Source organism: Calliopsis andreniformis, chromosome 6 (genome assembly GCF_051401765.1).
Source record: "Calliopsis andreniformis isolate RMS-2024a chromosome 6, iyCalAndr_principal, whole genome shotgun sequence".
Classification (NCBI taxonomy): Eukaryota; Metazoa; Arthropoda; class Insecta; order Hymenoptera; family Andrenidae; genus Calliopsis; species Calliopsis andreniformis.
In genome coordinates, this window is record NC_135067.1 from 5,092,167 (window position 1) to 5,109,573 (window position 17,407).

General features: G+C 31.2%; 6 protein-coding genes across 7 annotated transcripts; 3 read left to right on the forward strand and 3 right to left on the reverse strand.

Moving 5' to 3' along the window:
* Positions 1-161: 161 nt before the first annotated feature.
* On the reverse strand, positions 162-1,009 carry L(2)37cg (RNA polymerases I and III subunit AC2 l(2)37Cg). The gene is made up of 4 exons (XM_076379704.1): positions 859-1,009; positions 673-761; positions 482-579; positions 162-406 (listed from the first exon to the last, which is right to left on the reverse strand). The coding sequence occupies exons 2-4, from the start codon at positions 688-690 to the stop codon at positions 208-210; spliced, it is 315 nt and encodes a 104-aa protein (XP_076235819.1). The 5' UTR covers positions 691-761; positions 859-1,009; the 3' UTR covers positions 162-207.
* A 1-nt stretch (position 1,010) lies between these two features.
* On the forward strand, positions 1,011-2,791 carry Crif (growth arrest and DNA damage-inducible proteins-interacting protein CRIF). 2 transcript variants are annotated; one of them, XM_076379701.1, is made up of 3 exons: positions 1,011-1,119; positions 1,382-1,857; positions 2,210-2,791. In XM_076379701.1, the coding sequence occupies exons 2-3, from the start codon at positions 1,409-1,411 to the stop codon at positions 2,541-2,543; spliced, it is 783 nt and encodes a 260-aa protein (XP_076235816.1). In that variant the 5' UTR covers positions 1,011-1,119; positions 1,382-1,408; the 3' UTR covers positions 2,544-2,791. The 2 variants fall into 2 exon arrangements, with proteins under 2 accessions (XP_076235816.1, XP_076235817.1); XM_076379702.1 differs by having other exon boundaries at positions 1,024-1,128.
* Positions 2,792-3,067: 276 nt separating this feature from the next.
* Positions 3,068-6,999, reverse strand: LOC143180165 (uncharacterized). Its single transcript, XM_076379705.1, has 5 exons — positions 6,182-6,999; positions 5,577-5,823; positions 3,726-3,974; positions 3,413-3,660; positions 3,068-3,273 (listed from the first exon to the last, which is right to left on the reverse strand). The coding sequence occupies exons 1-5, from the start codon at positions 6,933-6,935 to the stop codon at positions 3,068-3,070; spliced, it is 1,704 nt and encodes a 567-aa protein (XP_076235820.1). The 5' UTR covers positions 6,936-6,999.
* Positions 7,000-10,419: 3,420 nt separating this feature from the next.
* On the forward strand, positions 10,420-13,870 carry LOC143180781 (protein ILRUN). The gene is made up of 3 exons (XM_076380743.1): positions 10,420-11,010; positions 11,774-12,123; positions 12,398-13,870. Exons 1-3 carry the CDS (start codon positions 10,853-10,855, stop codon positions 12,508-12,510), a joined length of 621 nt encoding a protein of 206 aa, XP_076236858.1. The 5' UTR covers positions 10,420-10,852; the 3' UTR covers positions 12,511-13,870.
* Ts (Thymidylate synthase) lies at positions 13,097-14,856 on the reverse strand. The gene is made up of 4 exons (XM_076380742.1): positions 14,290-14,856; positions 13,860-14,123; positions 13,402-13,664; positions 13,097-13,333 (listed from the first exon to the last, which is right to left on the reverse strand). The coding sequence occupies exons 1-4, from the start codon at positions 14,510-14,512 to the stop codon at positions 13,124-13,126; spliced, it is 960 nt and encodes a 319-aa protein (XP_076236857.1). The 5' UTR covers positions 14,513-14,856; the 3' UTR covers positions 13,097-13,123.
* A 587-nt stretch (positions 14,857-15,443) lies between these two features.
* Positions 15,444-17,198, forward strand: Pex16 (peroxisomal biogenesis factor 16). The gene is made up of 5 exons (XM_076379856.1): positions 15,444-15,912; positions 15,998-16,244; positions 16,359-16,632; positions 16,723-16,826; positions 16,907-17,198. The coding sequence occupies exons 1-5, from the start codon at positions 15,774-15,776 to the stop codon at positions 17,160-17,162; spliced, it is 1,020 nt and encodes a 339-aa protein (XP_076235971.1). The 5' UTR covers positions 15,444-15,773; the 3' UTR covers positions 17,163-17,198.
* The last annotated feature ends 209 nt before the right edge of the window (positions 17,199-17,407 follow it).

Genomic DNA, 17,407 nt, shown 5'->3' on the forward strand with positions numbered 1-17,407 from the left:
TATTTTTAATAGATTTTACGGAAATTGGATTTTAACTGACATTTTAATTACCAGAAATTGAATAATTCCAGTTTCATCTTTACAAGCTTTACATTAGTGCTTGTATGGTGAAATGAAATGAAAGGTAAAAAGTAATTTTTAAAATAAAAACAAAATGAAAGTAGAAATAAAAGTCAATTTTATTTTTAAAATAAATTAAGACAAATACTATGACATATTTTTAGAATTTTTAAACTGATCATAAGCATTATTAAAAGTATCTAAAGTATGATCACAAATTTTCTCAAAGTCTTGCAATCCTTTTTTTAGTATGTCCACTGCTTTCCCTTTCTTTGCTTGAATTCTTAAGTAAATATTTCCTTCAGCTGGATGATTAACAAAGCAAGCACAAAACTCTACATCAGGGCTGTGGAATAAACAAACACTTAGATAGAAAATAATTACTGATCATAATTAAAGCTGTATTTGTAGTTTTACATACTTTTGTGAAATTACAGTCACTAAAGCATTTCCTAAAGTATAACCTTCGCCCATAAACACAAAAGTTTTGTTTTTCTCGGATGAATGCTCACCAGCTACCTATATATTGTGTCAAAACATTGATAATATAAGTTTTCTAAATAGATTTTTAACATTATAAAATTGAAGTATGTAGACAGAAAGATAACGTACCTCTGCAAGTCGACCCATTTTTAAGCAATTATAATAGTTTAACGTAATATTTACAGTATTACCGATTTATTTGTAATAACACCGTACGACTGTAACGCAGATATTACCGGGCAATTTAATTATATATATATATAAAACGTATTAGTTAAATAAAAGTGTTTGTGTGGTCTGAGCAAGAAATTTTACCTTCATTCTATAAACTTTTGAATTATAAAAAAGGGTAAATGTTTAATTCTAACTAGAGTTTTAGAGAATTCTCTAAGCACAACGTTATTATAGCAGCACCTAACCTATTCTAAAGAATAGGTCTGGGTTAGGTTATTCTACATTATATACTTTCGTCAATTCGTCAGCGGCGAACCTAACCAATCTAACCGTACTTTATATTTGTTATGTTAGTGTACTATAAGTTCAATGTATTAAGTTTGCGAAACAACTCTCATCGTGGTAAGAAAAGTAATTTAAAAATTTTAATAAATTGATTACATATTGTTTATTTGAAAATATCGCTTATTTGTTGTAATAATAACATAACAAATAACTTTTTAATTTATTAGCATGAAAAAAGTGGTTCTTGCGTGAGAGGTATTGCTTCATTTTTCGAAAAATAATGATTTTCAAGTTATGTCATTATTACAGTAAATATGTGATACATTTTGCACTATACTATTAACCTAATTTATTAATTTATAAAACTTGCATTTTGTAGAAAACAAAAATAAGTTAAAAGTATAAGATGTCATTGGGAAGATTATTTACTAATTTGTCATTAACATTACGATGTCAAAGCATCATTGGAAAAAGATGCTTTGTAACGAAAGACACAAAAGATATTGTTACATCTGCTGAAGAGGAGCCAGTCTTTTTGAAGGAAGAAAAGGTTGATATGGAACACAAAAGGAATAAGTCAAGACTTCGTCCAGTGCATAGGAATATATTACTTGGTCAGAAACCCTATGATGAACCTATAATGTGGCATCATGAAAGAGTGAAATACAAAAAACGAATATTAGGCAAATATGGAATGGAAGCTTTGGGAGTGCCAGCAGGATTAGCATGGCCTACTCCTGAAGAGGTAGCTGATGTACAGGAATATGAAAGAGTTGCATTTCCTTTGACTCTTCAAGAGAGGTGGGCAAAGATTGAAGAGGAACATAGGAGAAAGGAAGAACAAATTGCAATAAAGTATGTATTTCTCAAAAATTAAAAGTAAATGCAACGCATTTTTTGTTACGTATTTTAGAGAAGTAAATTGTCAGTCTTTTTGGTATTATGGACATGCTTACTTGTCTAATAAGTGTATATTTAAATTGGTTTAATGTTTAAAAAGCTATGTACCATTTATTTATGTTTAAAAAGTATTTAGGTTTGAGATACATTCTAGAGCTCATAGAATATTCAGTATACGGATAATCTATTCATTAAAAATATTTAATACCAAAAGGATTAATATTATATTGTTTTTTCTGGTAACAGAAAACTTATTTACTCTATATTGCATGTACCCTAATTTCTGTGTTTATTTATTAAATTTTAGACAAAAAGAGATAGAAACTGCGATGGGCAACATGCATAATATGATAGCTGAAGTAAGATCAAGACTTGCTAAAAAGACTGCAGAAGCTGAAGAAGCTAAAAGGAAGAAAGAACGTCGGTTACAAGAAGTTAGATATCAATTAAGTCTTAAAGGACAAGTGACACATGAAAAAATTAATGAAATGTTAGTTAAATTAGATAAAGAAGAGAAAAAGAAGAAAAAAGAGCTTAAGAAGCAACGTATGATTGAAAGACAGAATAGATACATAATGACAGAAATGCCAATTGAAAAACCTATAGAACCTGATGTAAATACAGTAGAAAAACCAACATAATAAACATAGATGTTAAAACACGTTAACCGTCATGATGGAATTCTATTCAATATATATAAACTTTGAAAATAAATAAAACTTTCACAAAAAGATATCTTCGATAGACGAGTGATATTTACAGCTCCATAGTAAATATTATATATTTTTTTGCTAATACAAAAACGTTACATATTACTCTGCAAGGGCTAGAAGAAATTATACTAATGTGTAGTATTAAATGACGCAATAAGACACGTATCCAGGCACAATTCGGACAGTAGTATATTCATTGTCTTTAAACCAATTTCACAACCATTTCCTAGTCGCTATGTAACTCTCACGGCAGCGCAATTGGAAAGAAATCAACTCATTATCATCGAAGATGCGTCAGACTTTTCATCAGTTGGGACCTCCTTAGACTCGTTTTCTTCAGTGGCACTGTGAACGTTGCGATCATTGGCGTTTTCTACCTGATCGCTGTCTTGAATACTTTGTACGTGTAACTCATCAATGACAATCAGACGTAGGTTGTTTTTCTCCATGTGTCAGGCAGACTGAATTTGTGAAGGAGACGATAATTCGTAGAATTGGAAACTTAATTCTTCACCGAAAAGATTTTCTGGTGTGATAATTTCTGGCTCGACCATATTTAATCCCAAAGTAGTGGGATTCAAATCTGTGACTAGATAACCCTCACTTATGAGTCCACATTCTTCCGCCACTACTTCTTTTGACACTGGATTGAGAAAGTCTAGAAAAATAAAGAAGTATTCTTCAAATATATTTTTCAAAGATTGAGCTAAAAGGTAATAACACATTTGATGAATTGAAATAATTGTAGAGATAATTTACAGACTTTTATTAACCAGGGAAACAAACAATTGCCTTACCGCTTTCTTTTACGGGGAAGTGAAGTTCCTGTGTCTGTTGACTAATTTGAGTCGAATCATGTCCATTGTTTGACATCATCATAGGAACTAGATATTGTACTTCTACTTCTTTCTTGATACCACTAAGAATTTGCTCAGCACAATGTTCCAATGTTACAGTATTCACAATATTCTCTGTTTCTTCTTCTGAAGATTGTTGTGTGATACTTGCTGTTGCTGCTTCTACCTCGTCTATAGAACTCATTTGACTGAACAAAAAAAAATTCTAATAAATAAAGATAATATGAAGGAATAATTTTTATACAACAAATACCTAATATTCCTCTTGAGATTCTCTGTTTCTAGGGTGCTCTTGGTGATTTGTTTTGTAGAAGAATTAGTAATAGATGTGTTAATGATCTCTCGAGGTCTAGAGTCTCCGGATCTATTTGCAATCGCCCATAAATGTCCAGCTCCATGTGGTGCTTTCGATCCCTTTCGAAAATGAGGATTTATTGAAAGATTGTGCCGCACAGAATTTTTCCAACGATCATCGTTACTTTTGTAGTAGGGAAAATGTTCACTAAAAAAAGGTTTATTAATTATTAAACAAACTGTTTAAAATTGAACGTTAAAATTACACGAATTTACATAAATATGTAATACATCTTTTCTGAGAGGTGTTTCTAATCTTGTTTTTTGTTTGTGTTCCAAATATTCCCCAAACTTGAGAACTCATTTTCTAGGTACAAGAAATATTTATATATTTAAAATATTTCGAAAGTGGAAAATTAGTAATGTACATAATTTCGCAAAACTAGTGGAAAAACGCTCATTTACTGAATCACTCCGAGTCACTATTTATAAAAATGTCAATACATTTGCACCCCCTCATGAAGAAAACAATTTTCTTCACCTGTTCATAGCGATGTCACGGCGTGTTACACGGCCCCCTTAATTAATTCTACGCTTTCAATAGAAGAAGATAAAAGATTCGACAAAACAATTTGTATATGTGGTACTATGGTAAATGGTACTTTAATTCACCCCAATAATTACAATGATTACAGGCAAAATTCACCGCCAAAATAATACTAATAATAATTTAGTTTTAAATGAAAATTAGTGCTCAACTTTGACTTAGCAAGTATATTGGTCTGATCTTATATTTCTACTTTTTTCACATAAAGAATAGAAGAAATAGGAAAATATAAAATTTTTACTTTAAAAATAAATATATATCTGACTTTACACTCTTTCTTTCTGAAATATTGTACAAAATGAGATTCAAGCATATTCAATTATTAATACTAGGTACTGAGCAATTCAGTTATCTCCCCCGAATTGAGAAGTCATTTTATCAGATGCAATAATTTAAATTAAGGATGAGGTTGAAGTTAAAGCAACGAATTTGAAGGAACGAAAAATACGAAAAACGAAGTTACAGTAACGAGTAGCAGAATATATTCAAGATTTGTATTTAAAAAAAAAGTTTACATATATAACTTCAACAATGAATATAGGAGTGGGTTTCTACGAATTTACGAGAACGCGGCTTCGCGTCGATGCGGAATTGCTCATCGGGAAGGGTTCTTAGATGGTACCCCTTGGCACCGCAGCCCTCACAACGTGGTACCACCTGGTACCGACTCTCGTCATTGCAACCCCTCCAACACACGAATGCGCACAATTTACTGGTTCTGTGCTTTCACCTGTTCGATCGTGAGCTCATGACAAACGATATAGATAGGCCTAATCGAGGCCCTGAACTCCTTCTTCGGTAAATTTTCTATTAGCAAACATACCCCCTAAATTATTTCTCCCTCACCAAGACCCCATAAGAACTATATATATAGTATTATTCTAAAATATTAGAATGAATTGCTTACTCAAATAATTTTGTACTTTTAAAGTTCCAACCTACTTCTCTTAAACATTTAGTAAATTGTTTTACTTCAGAAATTTGAAAAGTTTATTTAATAAAAAGATATTATAAAACTAATGGTATTCTATAAAACTGAATAACATGGCTTTTAATAGGGCATAACTGCGTGGATACAAAAAAAAAACTGTGAAACCCATTATTTATGAAAAGATCATAATGTGGTTGTAAAAGCATAACATCCTCAGCAGATTTTTTAGCTTTAAACTATAATAATGAAAGTCTATTTTAAATAATACTTACGAAATCCATTGGTAGATAGCCGATACTGTGAGTTCGCCCCTTTCTCGAAGAGCATGTTCAATGAGTTCTGTGTAAGTGAAAGGTGGCTTTTTGGGCCCATTACATCGAGAAGACGCGAAGCTTTTATTGTCAAAGCTCGAGTAACTTTGGTTTGAGTCTTGATATGAACCATTTTCATTATAACTCCTTTTTACGTCGTTGACGTAGGAAGAACTATAAGATCGATTATTCATTTTCGTTTTGTTTCCTAAACAGAAAATAATTAGTAAAATAAATACCTAAGCTAAAATATTGGAAAAATGATGCTCCCATAATAAAGATTTTTATAATAAAAAATTTGAACTTTTAGCACAAACAGAAGAATCTTTTAAAAGCTTCCAGTAACTTTCTTAAGAATCAGTTTCTAACTCTCCTACAAACTTTCAATGTTAATAGCAGTCATTCAAGGTTTTTCAACTTTTAATAACCCGTAATTTTAATAAATGTTCCAGTCCCATTACAAAACCATGAAAAAAAAACAATAAATGAGACTTAACAGAAGTATTGTAAATTTTGGTCATGCAAGCAAAGAGATTTAAACAACAGGGCTCCAAAAAATTGCGCACCATTGTGGTAGTCCCTAGATGATGACACAGTAGACCTATCATCTGCAGCTTCAATGAAGGGATCCAATTTAAAATCGAGTAACCAAGAGAGATTTCCAGTTTCCTGATCATCATACTGTTGTTGCTGCTGTTGTTGATTATTCTGATGTAGTCCAGGCTTATTTTGCTGCAAACCTGATGACGGGACTGTAACCACAGGTTCCCAATAATTGGAGTCAACCTGATAGCTCATTTCCTCGACCTGAATATCTTGAACCAGTTGTTCCTGTCGATGGTCCGACGACGAAGAAGACGTGGATGGAGATGCTGCATTCTCAGCAGCATTCTGTTGAGATTCCAACTCAGAAACGGTTGTCCAAGTGCAGTTCGTACCATCGACAAGGAGGACCTCCAGCCTCGTTACAGGACATTCTTCCACGGCTTCTTGAGCCGACAAGGGAGAGAACAGTGATGCGTCACTAATTATTTGATTCGAGGTGATCAGTTCCATCGAAGTTTCCAGATCTTGAAGCTGATATCTTTTACGACTGTTTTGGACTTCCTCGCAAAAATTCTCGATATCCAAATTATCAAAAATACGCTTCTTTGCGATGCGGGATTCGTTGTTCGACACCTGGTGATCCGGAACGCCGCTGGTGCCCGATGAAGGACCAATCATGCTATCGGAAATTATCTTTGAATTGTTTTCTGTGCAATATTTAAACGAAAATTTGTATCGACAGTTTGAAAAATATAGGTAAAACTCGACAAACATAAATGATATATAAATGTGAGATATACTAATTACAATTTGCTGAATATTGTAATCAAGAGCTTTAAAATTTAAGTTGTTATTAGAACTAGAGTAAATAATATTAGTGTCAGAATTTGTCTTGTATTATATTGATGAAAGACCACGTTAAATATTTTCCGAATAAATTGTTATTTCCTATTCGTATTATTTTAAATAATAAAATTCAAAAGTGTCTAATATCTCTTTTCCAATTTGATATATTGTTAGCTGAAATAGAACCTGAACAATATACATTCATATATTTTTTATTATCATTTTATGCTTTGCAAATAAATATTCTCAAATATTCAAACATATTTATAAATTATTATGAATATACATATGTTCACAAAAAATTAGATAGAAATCATTTATGTATTTAAACAAAAATACTGCTGTTCAACTATTGCAATATAAAGTAAAATGAATCCATTAACTCCTTCAGTACCTTATAATTTAAAAAAATAATAATATAAAAAATAATTAAAGTATACTCATAATCGAAGTAATATAGTACATACTGATACCTGTAATATTACATAAAATTGGAATTATATAAAATTTCATTGCAATTTTATTCTTGTAGTCTATTCAAAATAGGAATTTAAAACAAGTACAAGATGCAGAAAATGCGATAAAGCGAGTATTGTAGTAAAAAAACATTTCAGAATTTTTTCTTCTTCAGAAATATACGACATTAACTTTTATATAAAAATGAGAATCTTTTTTTAACTACACTGTCAAATTTCCAAAATTTGATCAATTATTTTTGTAACAAACTGTAATCACTTACAATGCATTTGAACTTCCTAGGTCCTAAAAAATCAATAATTGATAGTAATTGTATTTTTAACTTACTTCGATTTATTCTCTCGATTTCAACGAACTTATGCCGATTATTTCGCGATCGTCGCGACAGAATGAGTTCCCCTGAACTGAATTCCAGTTATCATCACGAGATCCTGCTGTCACTTAGTAGACGACCGTTTAAAAATTTCGAGTGTCTCATCGATGCCCGTGCTTGTTCCTCTTTGATAAAAGAAAATTAGCGTCCCTTTCGTTGATTCTTCGCTGAAAACCTTTGCTACCAGTGAGAACGTAGCTATCTTGGAACACGCTTCAAAGATGCTTCATCGCGCACTGCACACCAATTACTTTCGTGTATCAATCGAGCTTCTTCCACTTTGTAAACGATATCACCCTGCCACCGGACGTTTTTGGAATATCTACACGGATTAACTTCGGACCGCGACTCTCTTGTTTCGTATTTCATTTGTTCCGCGGTGAAATGCGCGCGCATGACCTTCTTGCGCAGGCCCTGGTGGGGAGACTCGCGCATGCGTAGTAACGCAATGACCCTCGTGTTCAAGAGCGTGTCCATCTGACGTAGTCCCTGGGTAAACTTTTTTTTAAACTTAACCCTTTCGTGACCAAATGCTTTTTTATTCTTAGTACCTTTATTCTTACTTAAGTACCTTTTATTCTTACGTTTTTTGTTAATTAGGCTTTCAACGTGATTTTGAAAACGAGAAATGGCGGAAAAAAGTTTAACGGGTCATGAAAGGATTATTAAAACAATTTCTTTCATTATCTAGAATCCTTTTTAAATGATAACAAAGTTTAAAATATATTTTAGAGACTTAACTGTGTGGATGAAGAATATGAATACGACATAAATTTCTATATAAACCTGGATGCTATCTCTAATACTATTTTTTATTTAAATTGTATTTTTACATACTATATTGAATAATGTTTGGTGCTATACTAAGAATAAATAATTCTTTTTTATCTTAACTGTATATGACAATGTTATAACATTGTAATAACAAAATATTTTAATATTATTGTAGAATAATGTATACTTAAATACGATACTGTTGGTATTCTGCGCACGCGCAGAAAATCAACTGCTTGAACGCATAGACACACACAACAGTTTCAAGCAATTTTAATACTTTGGTTTACAAAGTAACTGAATTTTCAAAAAAATATAAGTATTATTCACCAAAAAATTAATAACGTGCAATTTATTTCAAAATTCTTTTAAATGTTGCTAGATATATACTTGATATATATCTAACAATGATAGAAAATAGAAACAAAATGATAGAAAAGAAATTTCTTTCAACGCTTTTTTTTAAAGAAATGTATTTAGGAAATAAATATTTTGTTTAATGAATTTGTCTTAACCCTGAATGGCACACTATTTTTTGACTACCACACGACACGGTGGGAAAAAAATTCTATAAAGATACACTGAAATGTCCAGCACGGTACTGATTTTTGTTACTTCTGTAAAATAATTGCAAATAAAAATGCTCTTTAATGTTTTTTGAATATTTGGATTTTAAGATCTTAAACTATACATTCGAAAGTAATGCCATAACGTTCAAATGCTCAAAAAATATTAAAAAACATTTTTATTTGAAATTATTTTGCAGAAGTAACAATAATCAGTACTTTGCAGAGGTCATGTAAGACCCCAGTGTGCCATTCAATGGTTAATTATTTTTTATAGTTGAGTATTGACAATTAACACTTTAGAATTTGTGTACATTCAGCAACGCATATACTTTGGACCTAAATTCAATTAAAAATAGTTCTATTTTAAATGTATAGTGATAACAACATCAGTAATGCTTAAAGCTAATTGTAAATTGTATGTAATAAATTGTAAGATTCTTATATGTATACAACCCGAAATACATGAACATCTATGCATGGGCATAAAATATATACATAGATGTTGATTTTGTAGTATGTACATACATGTGTATATGTACAGTCCCAATGGAGGATAGACCTATTGTTACAAACACGACATTGATAAAGTTGTACAAAATAGATGGGTATATCCATAACTAAATATTTTTTATCAATTTTATGTCATGAATTATGCATCGATGATACCTTATCGGTGGTCATGCGCAACATTGTTGACTAAACCTGAGATAAGCAAATAACGCTACTAGCGTAAATTAGAATACGTTCAATGTTTTTTACTTCTAGATCAACCTGAATTATACTATTTGATTCATATTACCAAATATGTCGTATATAATAATTAATACAATCAATTTTTGTAGAAAAATTATATTTCATACATTCCTAGAAATGTCTCAGAAAACCCCTAACTTTAAAAACTAATGAAACCCTGAAAAATCAGTCAACGAAAATAAATAGGATTATCATCTTATGCAATTTCACGTCATCTAAACTGCACTACTGATTATCGATATACACAAAATTAGTGACAACAAAAATCCATTTCCTACATCATACCAAATCAAGGATAAATATTGAAAAAGCATTAAAGCTGACACAAATAAATACTGATTACAAATACCGCTTCCTTTTCACTTTTCCATTTTTTATATTTAGTTCCAACTCTCACCACCAGTAGCGTTGCAAGCATATTCTCTTCTGAATCGGTAACATTCAGAGGCTTGCGCTAGCGATCTCCCTCCGCCCCCCTCAAACCAGTGTCAAAAATCAAATTGGGTGATAGATGTATCCTATATTTTATCTGCGATAACGGCTTTGTGTATTTATTTATTGTTGACTCCGCTACTGTAAAAGCCTATATATCCGCGGTGTTCAAGGTCAAGGTGACCGCGTCACGGAGGAGAAACGGGAAGACGTGTTTTCGCTGCGACGGGACTGTACGACCGCGATCTTCGTGTGTCGTGTTGTGTATTTGTCGCGTAGAGTGTACTCGTAGATGCACGCAATCGCTGCGCGCACGGACGAACGTCACGAGGAATGACATTTAAAATTTGCAGTTAAAAGAAACGAACGATAATAGAGACGACAGGTGTGTTTACGGGGATTACGTTTGTGGCCAACGGTCACAGTTACATGGGGCATTGAACGTGAGATAAAACGGGGAGCGCATCATGAATGCGAACAACGACTTGGATCAGCATTTGCTGCAACAGTTCAGCTGTCTAGGCACCACCGACAAAGATGATCTGGTGAAGCAGCTTCAAAAGCTGCTGGCTGGCAGCCACCTGAACAAGGCTACTGCTACGTTCTTTCTTGATATGAACAACTGGTGAGATACTATAGTCCTGTACGCTGTTGTTCCTCGAAGTCGATTGAGTCTCATTCCACGGTACCTAACCCTAACGTCGCCATGTTTACATGGAGTGCTCACCTCGAATCGGGGATTTAAACCCGATATGTGTAATGTCGATTCTGATTCCTCGAGCAACTTCAAAGAACTGTTATCCTTGAATAACAGATGCTAAGAATCGATATTAACGAGCGTGTCAACTTTGGTTACAGTTCCAGTATTGGTACCAGCATCAGCTTTGTAGTTTATAGTTAATAAAGTTTGTTATGAAGTTATGAAATATATGAGTAGTCGCTACAATCATTAGGATTGACCCATTGCAGATTATGATGGCTTAATTACTTCTATTTATGATCTAATAAGTAATTCTACTATGTCAATTGTATTTTGAGATTATTTTCTTAAGACGTAAAATGTCTGTGTGTTCTAACAAAATGATCTATGATTTAATATTGAGATATTGACATAGAAAATTATAATTTGTTATTGCTAGGTCTAGTTTATAATTTGAATTCCTTCATGTATTATGATACCAAAATTTAATGTTCCGATTTATTATTCTTGTAATAATAAAAGAAATAAAAGTACTTTCAAGGATGACATGATATTTTAAAAATATATATAGCATTTGTTTGTTCAATAAACTACCTTTATTATCCTTCGATTAGTAGAAATTGTCGCTTTATCATTCATATAATATATGATATAGATGCTTATGAAAATGATGTATACATTATTGCAGGAACCTCCAAGCAGCTATATGTAGTTACTTTGATTTTGAGTCTCCATATAAATTCCCTTGTATGTCACTAATATGTGACAGTACTATTGGAGACGGAGAATCGATACCACCTAATACTAAATTTCGAAAATCATGGCGTATACAAAACAGTGGTACAGAAGCATGGCCTGTTGGAGTTTGTCTGCAACACGCAGAAGGAGCAGAACTGGGAGAATGCACACGAGTACCAGTACGATCTCTAGGTCCCAAAGAAAGTACTGAAGTAAGTGTAGTCCTTACAAGTCCTCCTAACCTTGGTTTTTATCAAAGTATATGGAGGATGACAACATCCACAGGTTCCTATTTTGGGGGTAAGTTGTTTAGCTCTTTTATTAAAGCTTTGCTGTTTCTATTTAAATTATCCTGCAAAGGAAATAACTATACTTCTCTGTGACAAGTTCCATAGAGATAAATTTTGAAACCTCTATTAAGATAACAATTATCAACCATTTGGGAAAGTTGCAATAGAGATGATATTGTTATTTTACCCTTAAAACTAAAAAGATTTAGAGTAGGCAAAGGATTAATTATGCCCTTTACTAATACATTTTATTTTATGATAACAATTTCTTTTTTTCTGTTTAGACGTCATTCATATAGTTTGTACGGTCAGTGAATGTGGCACGTTAGCAGTTACTCAACAATTGCAGCAGTTAAGTACTTCACAATCTAATGATGTAGAAACGTGCTGGCCCTGAATATCCAGGGACTCCTTTTAAATTTCCCCTTTCTTTTTAAATGCCCTATTTTAAATCAAGCAAGTAAAGATAACATATTCATTTACAATATTGCTTTAAATAAATCAGAGACCGACTTTTTGTTAGCGTCCGAGAAACAGATATTTACGTGATTTAAGGAAGTACTGATTCAAAGATTGTATAGAAAACAAAGTAATTTTGTTAGATTTAAAAATTGTTTACATAAGGCCTTTCATCGTCCATGCTTGTCAGTTACATCCTTCAAACATTTTTTGCTTGATTACGTCTCTAATATGAAATGCAATGAATACAATTATAATTTACACTTGAAAAACACTTAAAGCTGTAACAGACATGTATGGACCACATTCAGAGATCATTACTGAATGAAATTGATATATAAATATATAAATATGTACATGTACAAATAAAGATACGAGTTTATTAAAAACATAATTTTTATTAGGAAATAAAATATAAATATAATTAGAAATTATGATATAATGTGAGTTATATTTATTTACCATCTAACAACTGTACTTTTTAAGACGATTTTCTGTAATATGTTATAAGTTTAACTGTTTGTTTATATCAGCGTAAATTTAAAATATAGTTAAACAGCCATTGGCATAAAAATTTTTCCATGTGATTCATATCCAATTAGTTTGAAATCTTCTGCCTCAAAATTGTTAATATTTTTAACATTCCTAACTATGTCAAGACGTGGAAACGGTTTTGGCACTCGTTTAATTTGTTCCTCAAGTGCAGATATATGATTAAGGTACACGTGAGCGTCTCCTAGTGTATGTATAAACTCACCTGGCTAAGAATAAATGAAATAATACAAGTTTCTATTGAAAGATTCCAATATTTTTTTTGGTATAAACTCACCTTTAAATTTGTAACATGGGCTAACATATAAGTTAACAGAGCATAAGATGCTATATTAAATGGTACTCCAAGACCCATGTCAGCACTTCTTTGATAAAGTTGACATGATAATTCACCCTTACTTACATAATATTGAACAAGACAGTGGCATGGGGGTAAGGCCATTTGTGGAATGTCAATAGGATTCCATGCTGTCATAATTATTCTTCTATCATCAGGGGAATGTTTTATTTTATATATAACATCTGCTAATTGATCAAAACCTATATAAATAAATCATCGTTTTTAAATCTTAACTATTGATGCATTGTAGGTAATATTTCATTTATCTTATTTCTTTTCATTTTCTTTATACTCTTTTATGAATAAAATCAAATATTATCAATGAAACAAATGTAAGTTATCTTAAAAGCAATTTATAATTTTAATTAATGTTAGATGCAATACATATTTGGTACCTTGATCTGTATATTCTGTGTGCATATCTTTGTACTTTGCACCATAGTGTCTCCACTGAAATCCATAAATAGGTCCTAAATCTCCTTCTTCTCTATCAGTGAATCCGTAAGAATCGAAGAATTCACGAGAACTGTTTTTATCCCAGATATGAACACCTTTAGCAGATAATTCTTTGGCATTTGTGGATCCCTTTACAAACCATAACAATTCTTCCACAACTCCTTTCCAAAATACCCTCTTTGTAGTCAGCAATGGAAAGTTATCTATTGCAAACAATTACATACATAAATTTTTAATTTTATTACTAGAACAGACAGTGTTTTACAAAACTATAAAATGTTTGTAAGAGATGTCAATTTGTGAAAAATACTTAAATATCAGTTTTTGTAATGTAAATTGTACAGTTTTTAATTAAAACTTTTTCACTACTTTGTAAGCTATACCGCATCTGAGCCCCGAAAATGGATAATGTGCCCACACCAGTGCGATCTGTCTTCTTGTTTCCCGTTTTGATAATTTTTTCGATTAAATTTAAATATTGATATTCTTCATGTTGATTCTCCGTATTAGCACGTTGTAACCCATTTTTCTGCAAATCTTCTGAACTACATTCATTAATATTAGTTTGTGACGTTGTACTACACGCGTCCATAATTCAAAAATAAAAAACAGGGCAAAGAATAATCGAAATAATAAAAGAACAATGTTTCAATTGAAACGGGTAGCCCAATGTTTCATGCCCTTTTGCCCTGCTCTACAGGTATGGTTTGTTATGGTTCACATGGTTCACACTGCTGTGACCAGTGACTACCCCATGCCTGTAACCGTTTTATTAAACGGAATTTCTTTTTTATTTATTTATTAATTAATTAAACTGGTTTAGAATTTACGTTCAATGCAAATAAGCGTCTCCTTGCGCACAATTTTATATCTGCTTTGTTATTTGTAATTGGGTAAATAAGGAAAGATACAATTGAGCGCTGAAAAGTCGCTCGTTTGCAATGAGCCCTATTTCAGTTTGATTTTTAAACTGGTTAGTATATGTTCAAAATGAAATTAGAGAAAAGTTTAAGTTACTGCAATCCTTATTCCAAATGTAACCGCGTGAGGATGATCGTTATATATAACTTAAGTAATATATAAATAATTTCTATAAATTACTTAAGTTTCTACTTAAGTAAATTTAAGTAATTTCTATAAATTACTTAAGTTTCTGTATAAATAAAATTTAAGTAATTAAGTAATTAACTTAAGTTTCTATTATGACGTGAAAGAAGCTTGCATGTCTTATGTCTTATAGGAAAGTTGTAAAAGAATTTTCGTTACAAGAAACTTAAAATTAAATTAAAAGATCAAACGTATATCGTACTCTGTTATTTCATAGACAGTTGTTTTAACAATACGAAATAAACGAAAAAAGAAGTCTACACTGTTAACAAATAAAGTGAATTAAACTTGAACTTATTTTATTTAGAACAAATTTTTAATAATTTTTAACAATTGCGAATAATAATATTTCTGAAAAATAATATCTAAATGCTGAAAGATTATTAGTCATTATAGGTAATAAGAAAAGAAAAGGAATGAATTTGGCCTTTAACCTTGATAGAAAGTTAGTTTCTGTTACATCGTTACATATGAGAAAGGTCAATGGTCAATGAATAGTAAACATTTATTTGATAGAAGGTTATCAATACAATGACTCAAAAAAAAAAACAAAAAATTTACAACTTCATGTTTTATGGGTTCCACTGGAAAGAGCCAATGGAAGCTCCTTATTGACACGCAGAAAATACTGTCGACAACGTTGAATCATCGTTACTGAGTACTCATTATAGATTTGTACATTAAGATTAAGATTAATAGCCATCTTTTATCGACTTATATATGTAAAAGTTTCTTAAATTGTTTGAATGGTCAGGATGGTGCTGAGTACCATGAATTCTTCTATGTTAAAGATTATTGAACCGTACAGAAAATGGGTTATAAAAAACCCCCAATTATTAGCAGATTTGGAAAAAACAGTTCAATGTTTGTCATATTTCACAGCTGGTTAGATTATTTATTTGTGTTTTTTCTTAAATATATAAGGATAAAACTTCATTTTATAAAATTTATTTGATATAATTATTTTCAGGACATTTTCATAATTCCACATTCACATCAGAGCTTATTTATTCTGTGTCAAATTTAATTGTACTTTTCAATGATTTATTAATGTGCAGTGGAAAACGTATGTATATAAAATTTCCTCAGTTTGAGTCAAAAATTAAAATCTGGTTGACCGTTGTGGAATACACGGAAACTCTGTTGGAAATCTCTGCCAAAAAATTAGGTGGACAAAGTGGCAAATGGTTTATGATCACTGTGATACAAATATTTAAGTAAGTCAATCATGATACTTAATATAATATAAGTGTAGGAAGATGTTTAAACATTCTAATAATTAAGATAAAACTTATCATATTTGTTATTACATATAAGTCAATTTTTGGTAGGACTGTATTAAGACTCCTGTTAGTGCATGTGTACAAAGAACGGATAGTAAAAAATCCTCCAATACAGCCGCTTAATAGAGAAAAATTAAATGAGTCTAAAGATGAGAAATTAAAGGAAGGATTTGTATTAAAACGATCTGGTACTGTTATCAGAAGTATAAGGGGTACTGATTCCATACATATGAGAACATGGGAACCTCTTTCATCTGTTGCTCATGATAATGTTAATTTAAACAGTTCCTCTGTATCAGAAAAGAATTTTAAATTAGCAGAGGTAAATGTATCATCATATATAAACTGTTACTAGATTTAGTCAATTGTTTTACAGAAATATTTTTCTTAATTTACTACATTTTACTTTTAGAGTTTATATATTATAAAACCATTGTTACATTTGGGATGTATCTCTCTTACTGGAGAAAAACAGTGGCCACCATGGTTATTGTCATTTGCTGTAGATTTACTTAGGTAAAATAATCATTAATAATAATTTAAAAAAGATGAAATAGTATACTTCAATAGTTTCTTAATAATATAAATTTTTTCAGTCTGAAAATTTATAACAAAGAAGCGAAAGCAGTATCATTTAGCACAGAGGATGAGAAAGAACTCTTCACACGGAGACTAGCATTGTTGCTTTACTTATTAAAATCTCCATTTTATGATAAGTATAGCCGTATTAGAATATATGCAGTCTTGACTGCATTGTCCAAAAATGTGCCTTTTGCTAGGTTGTTAGCAGAACCAATAAAAAAATACTTGCCACATTGGCAAAGTACATATTTTTACATGTGGTCAAGCTAGTATGTAAAGTTATTAAATGTGTCAAAATTGTGGGAATTCTGGTACAAAATTATATTTTAAGATGAGAATCGCATTAATAACGAGGATAATTAAAAATACAAAACGCGATAATAATTTTATTGTTTATTTAAAGGACTGAACCATTTTTAGGAGTAATATACATAGAATAGAAGATTCCTAATTTTTATTTTATATGAAAATGTAAAAGGTGTAGGTAAGAAAAATAAACGTTCCAATTTAGTAAA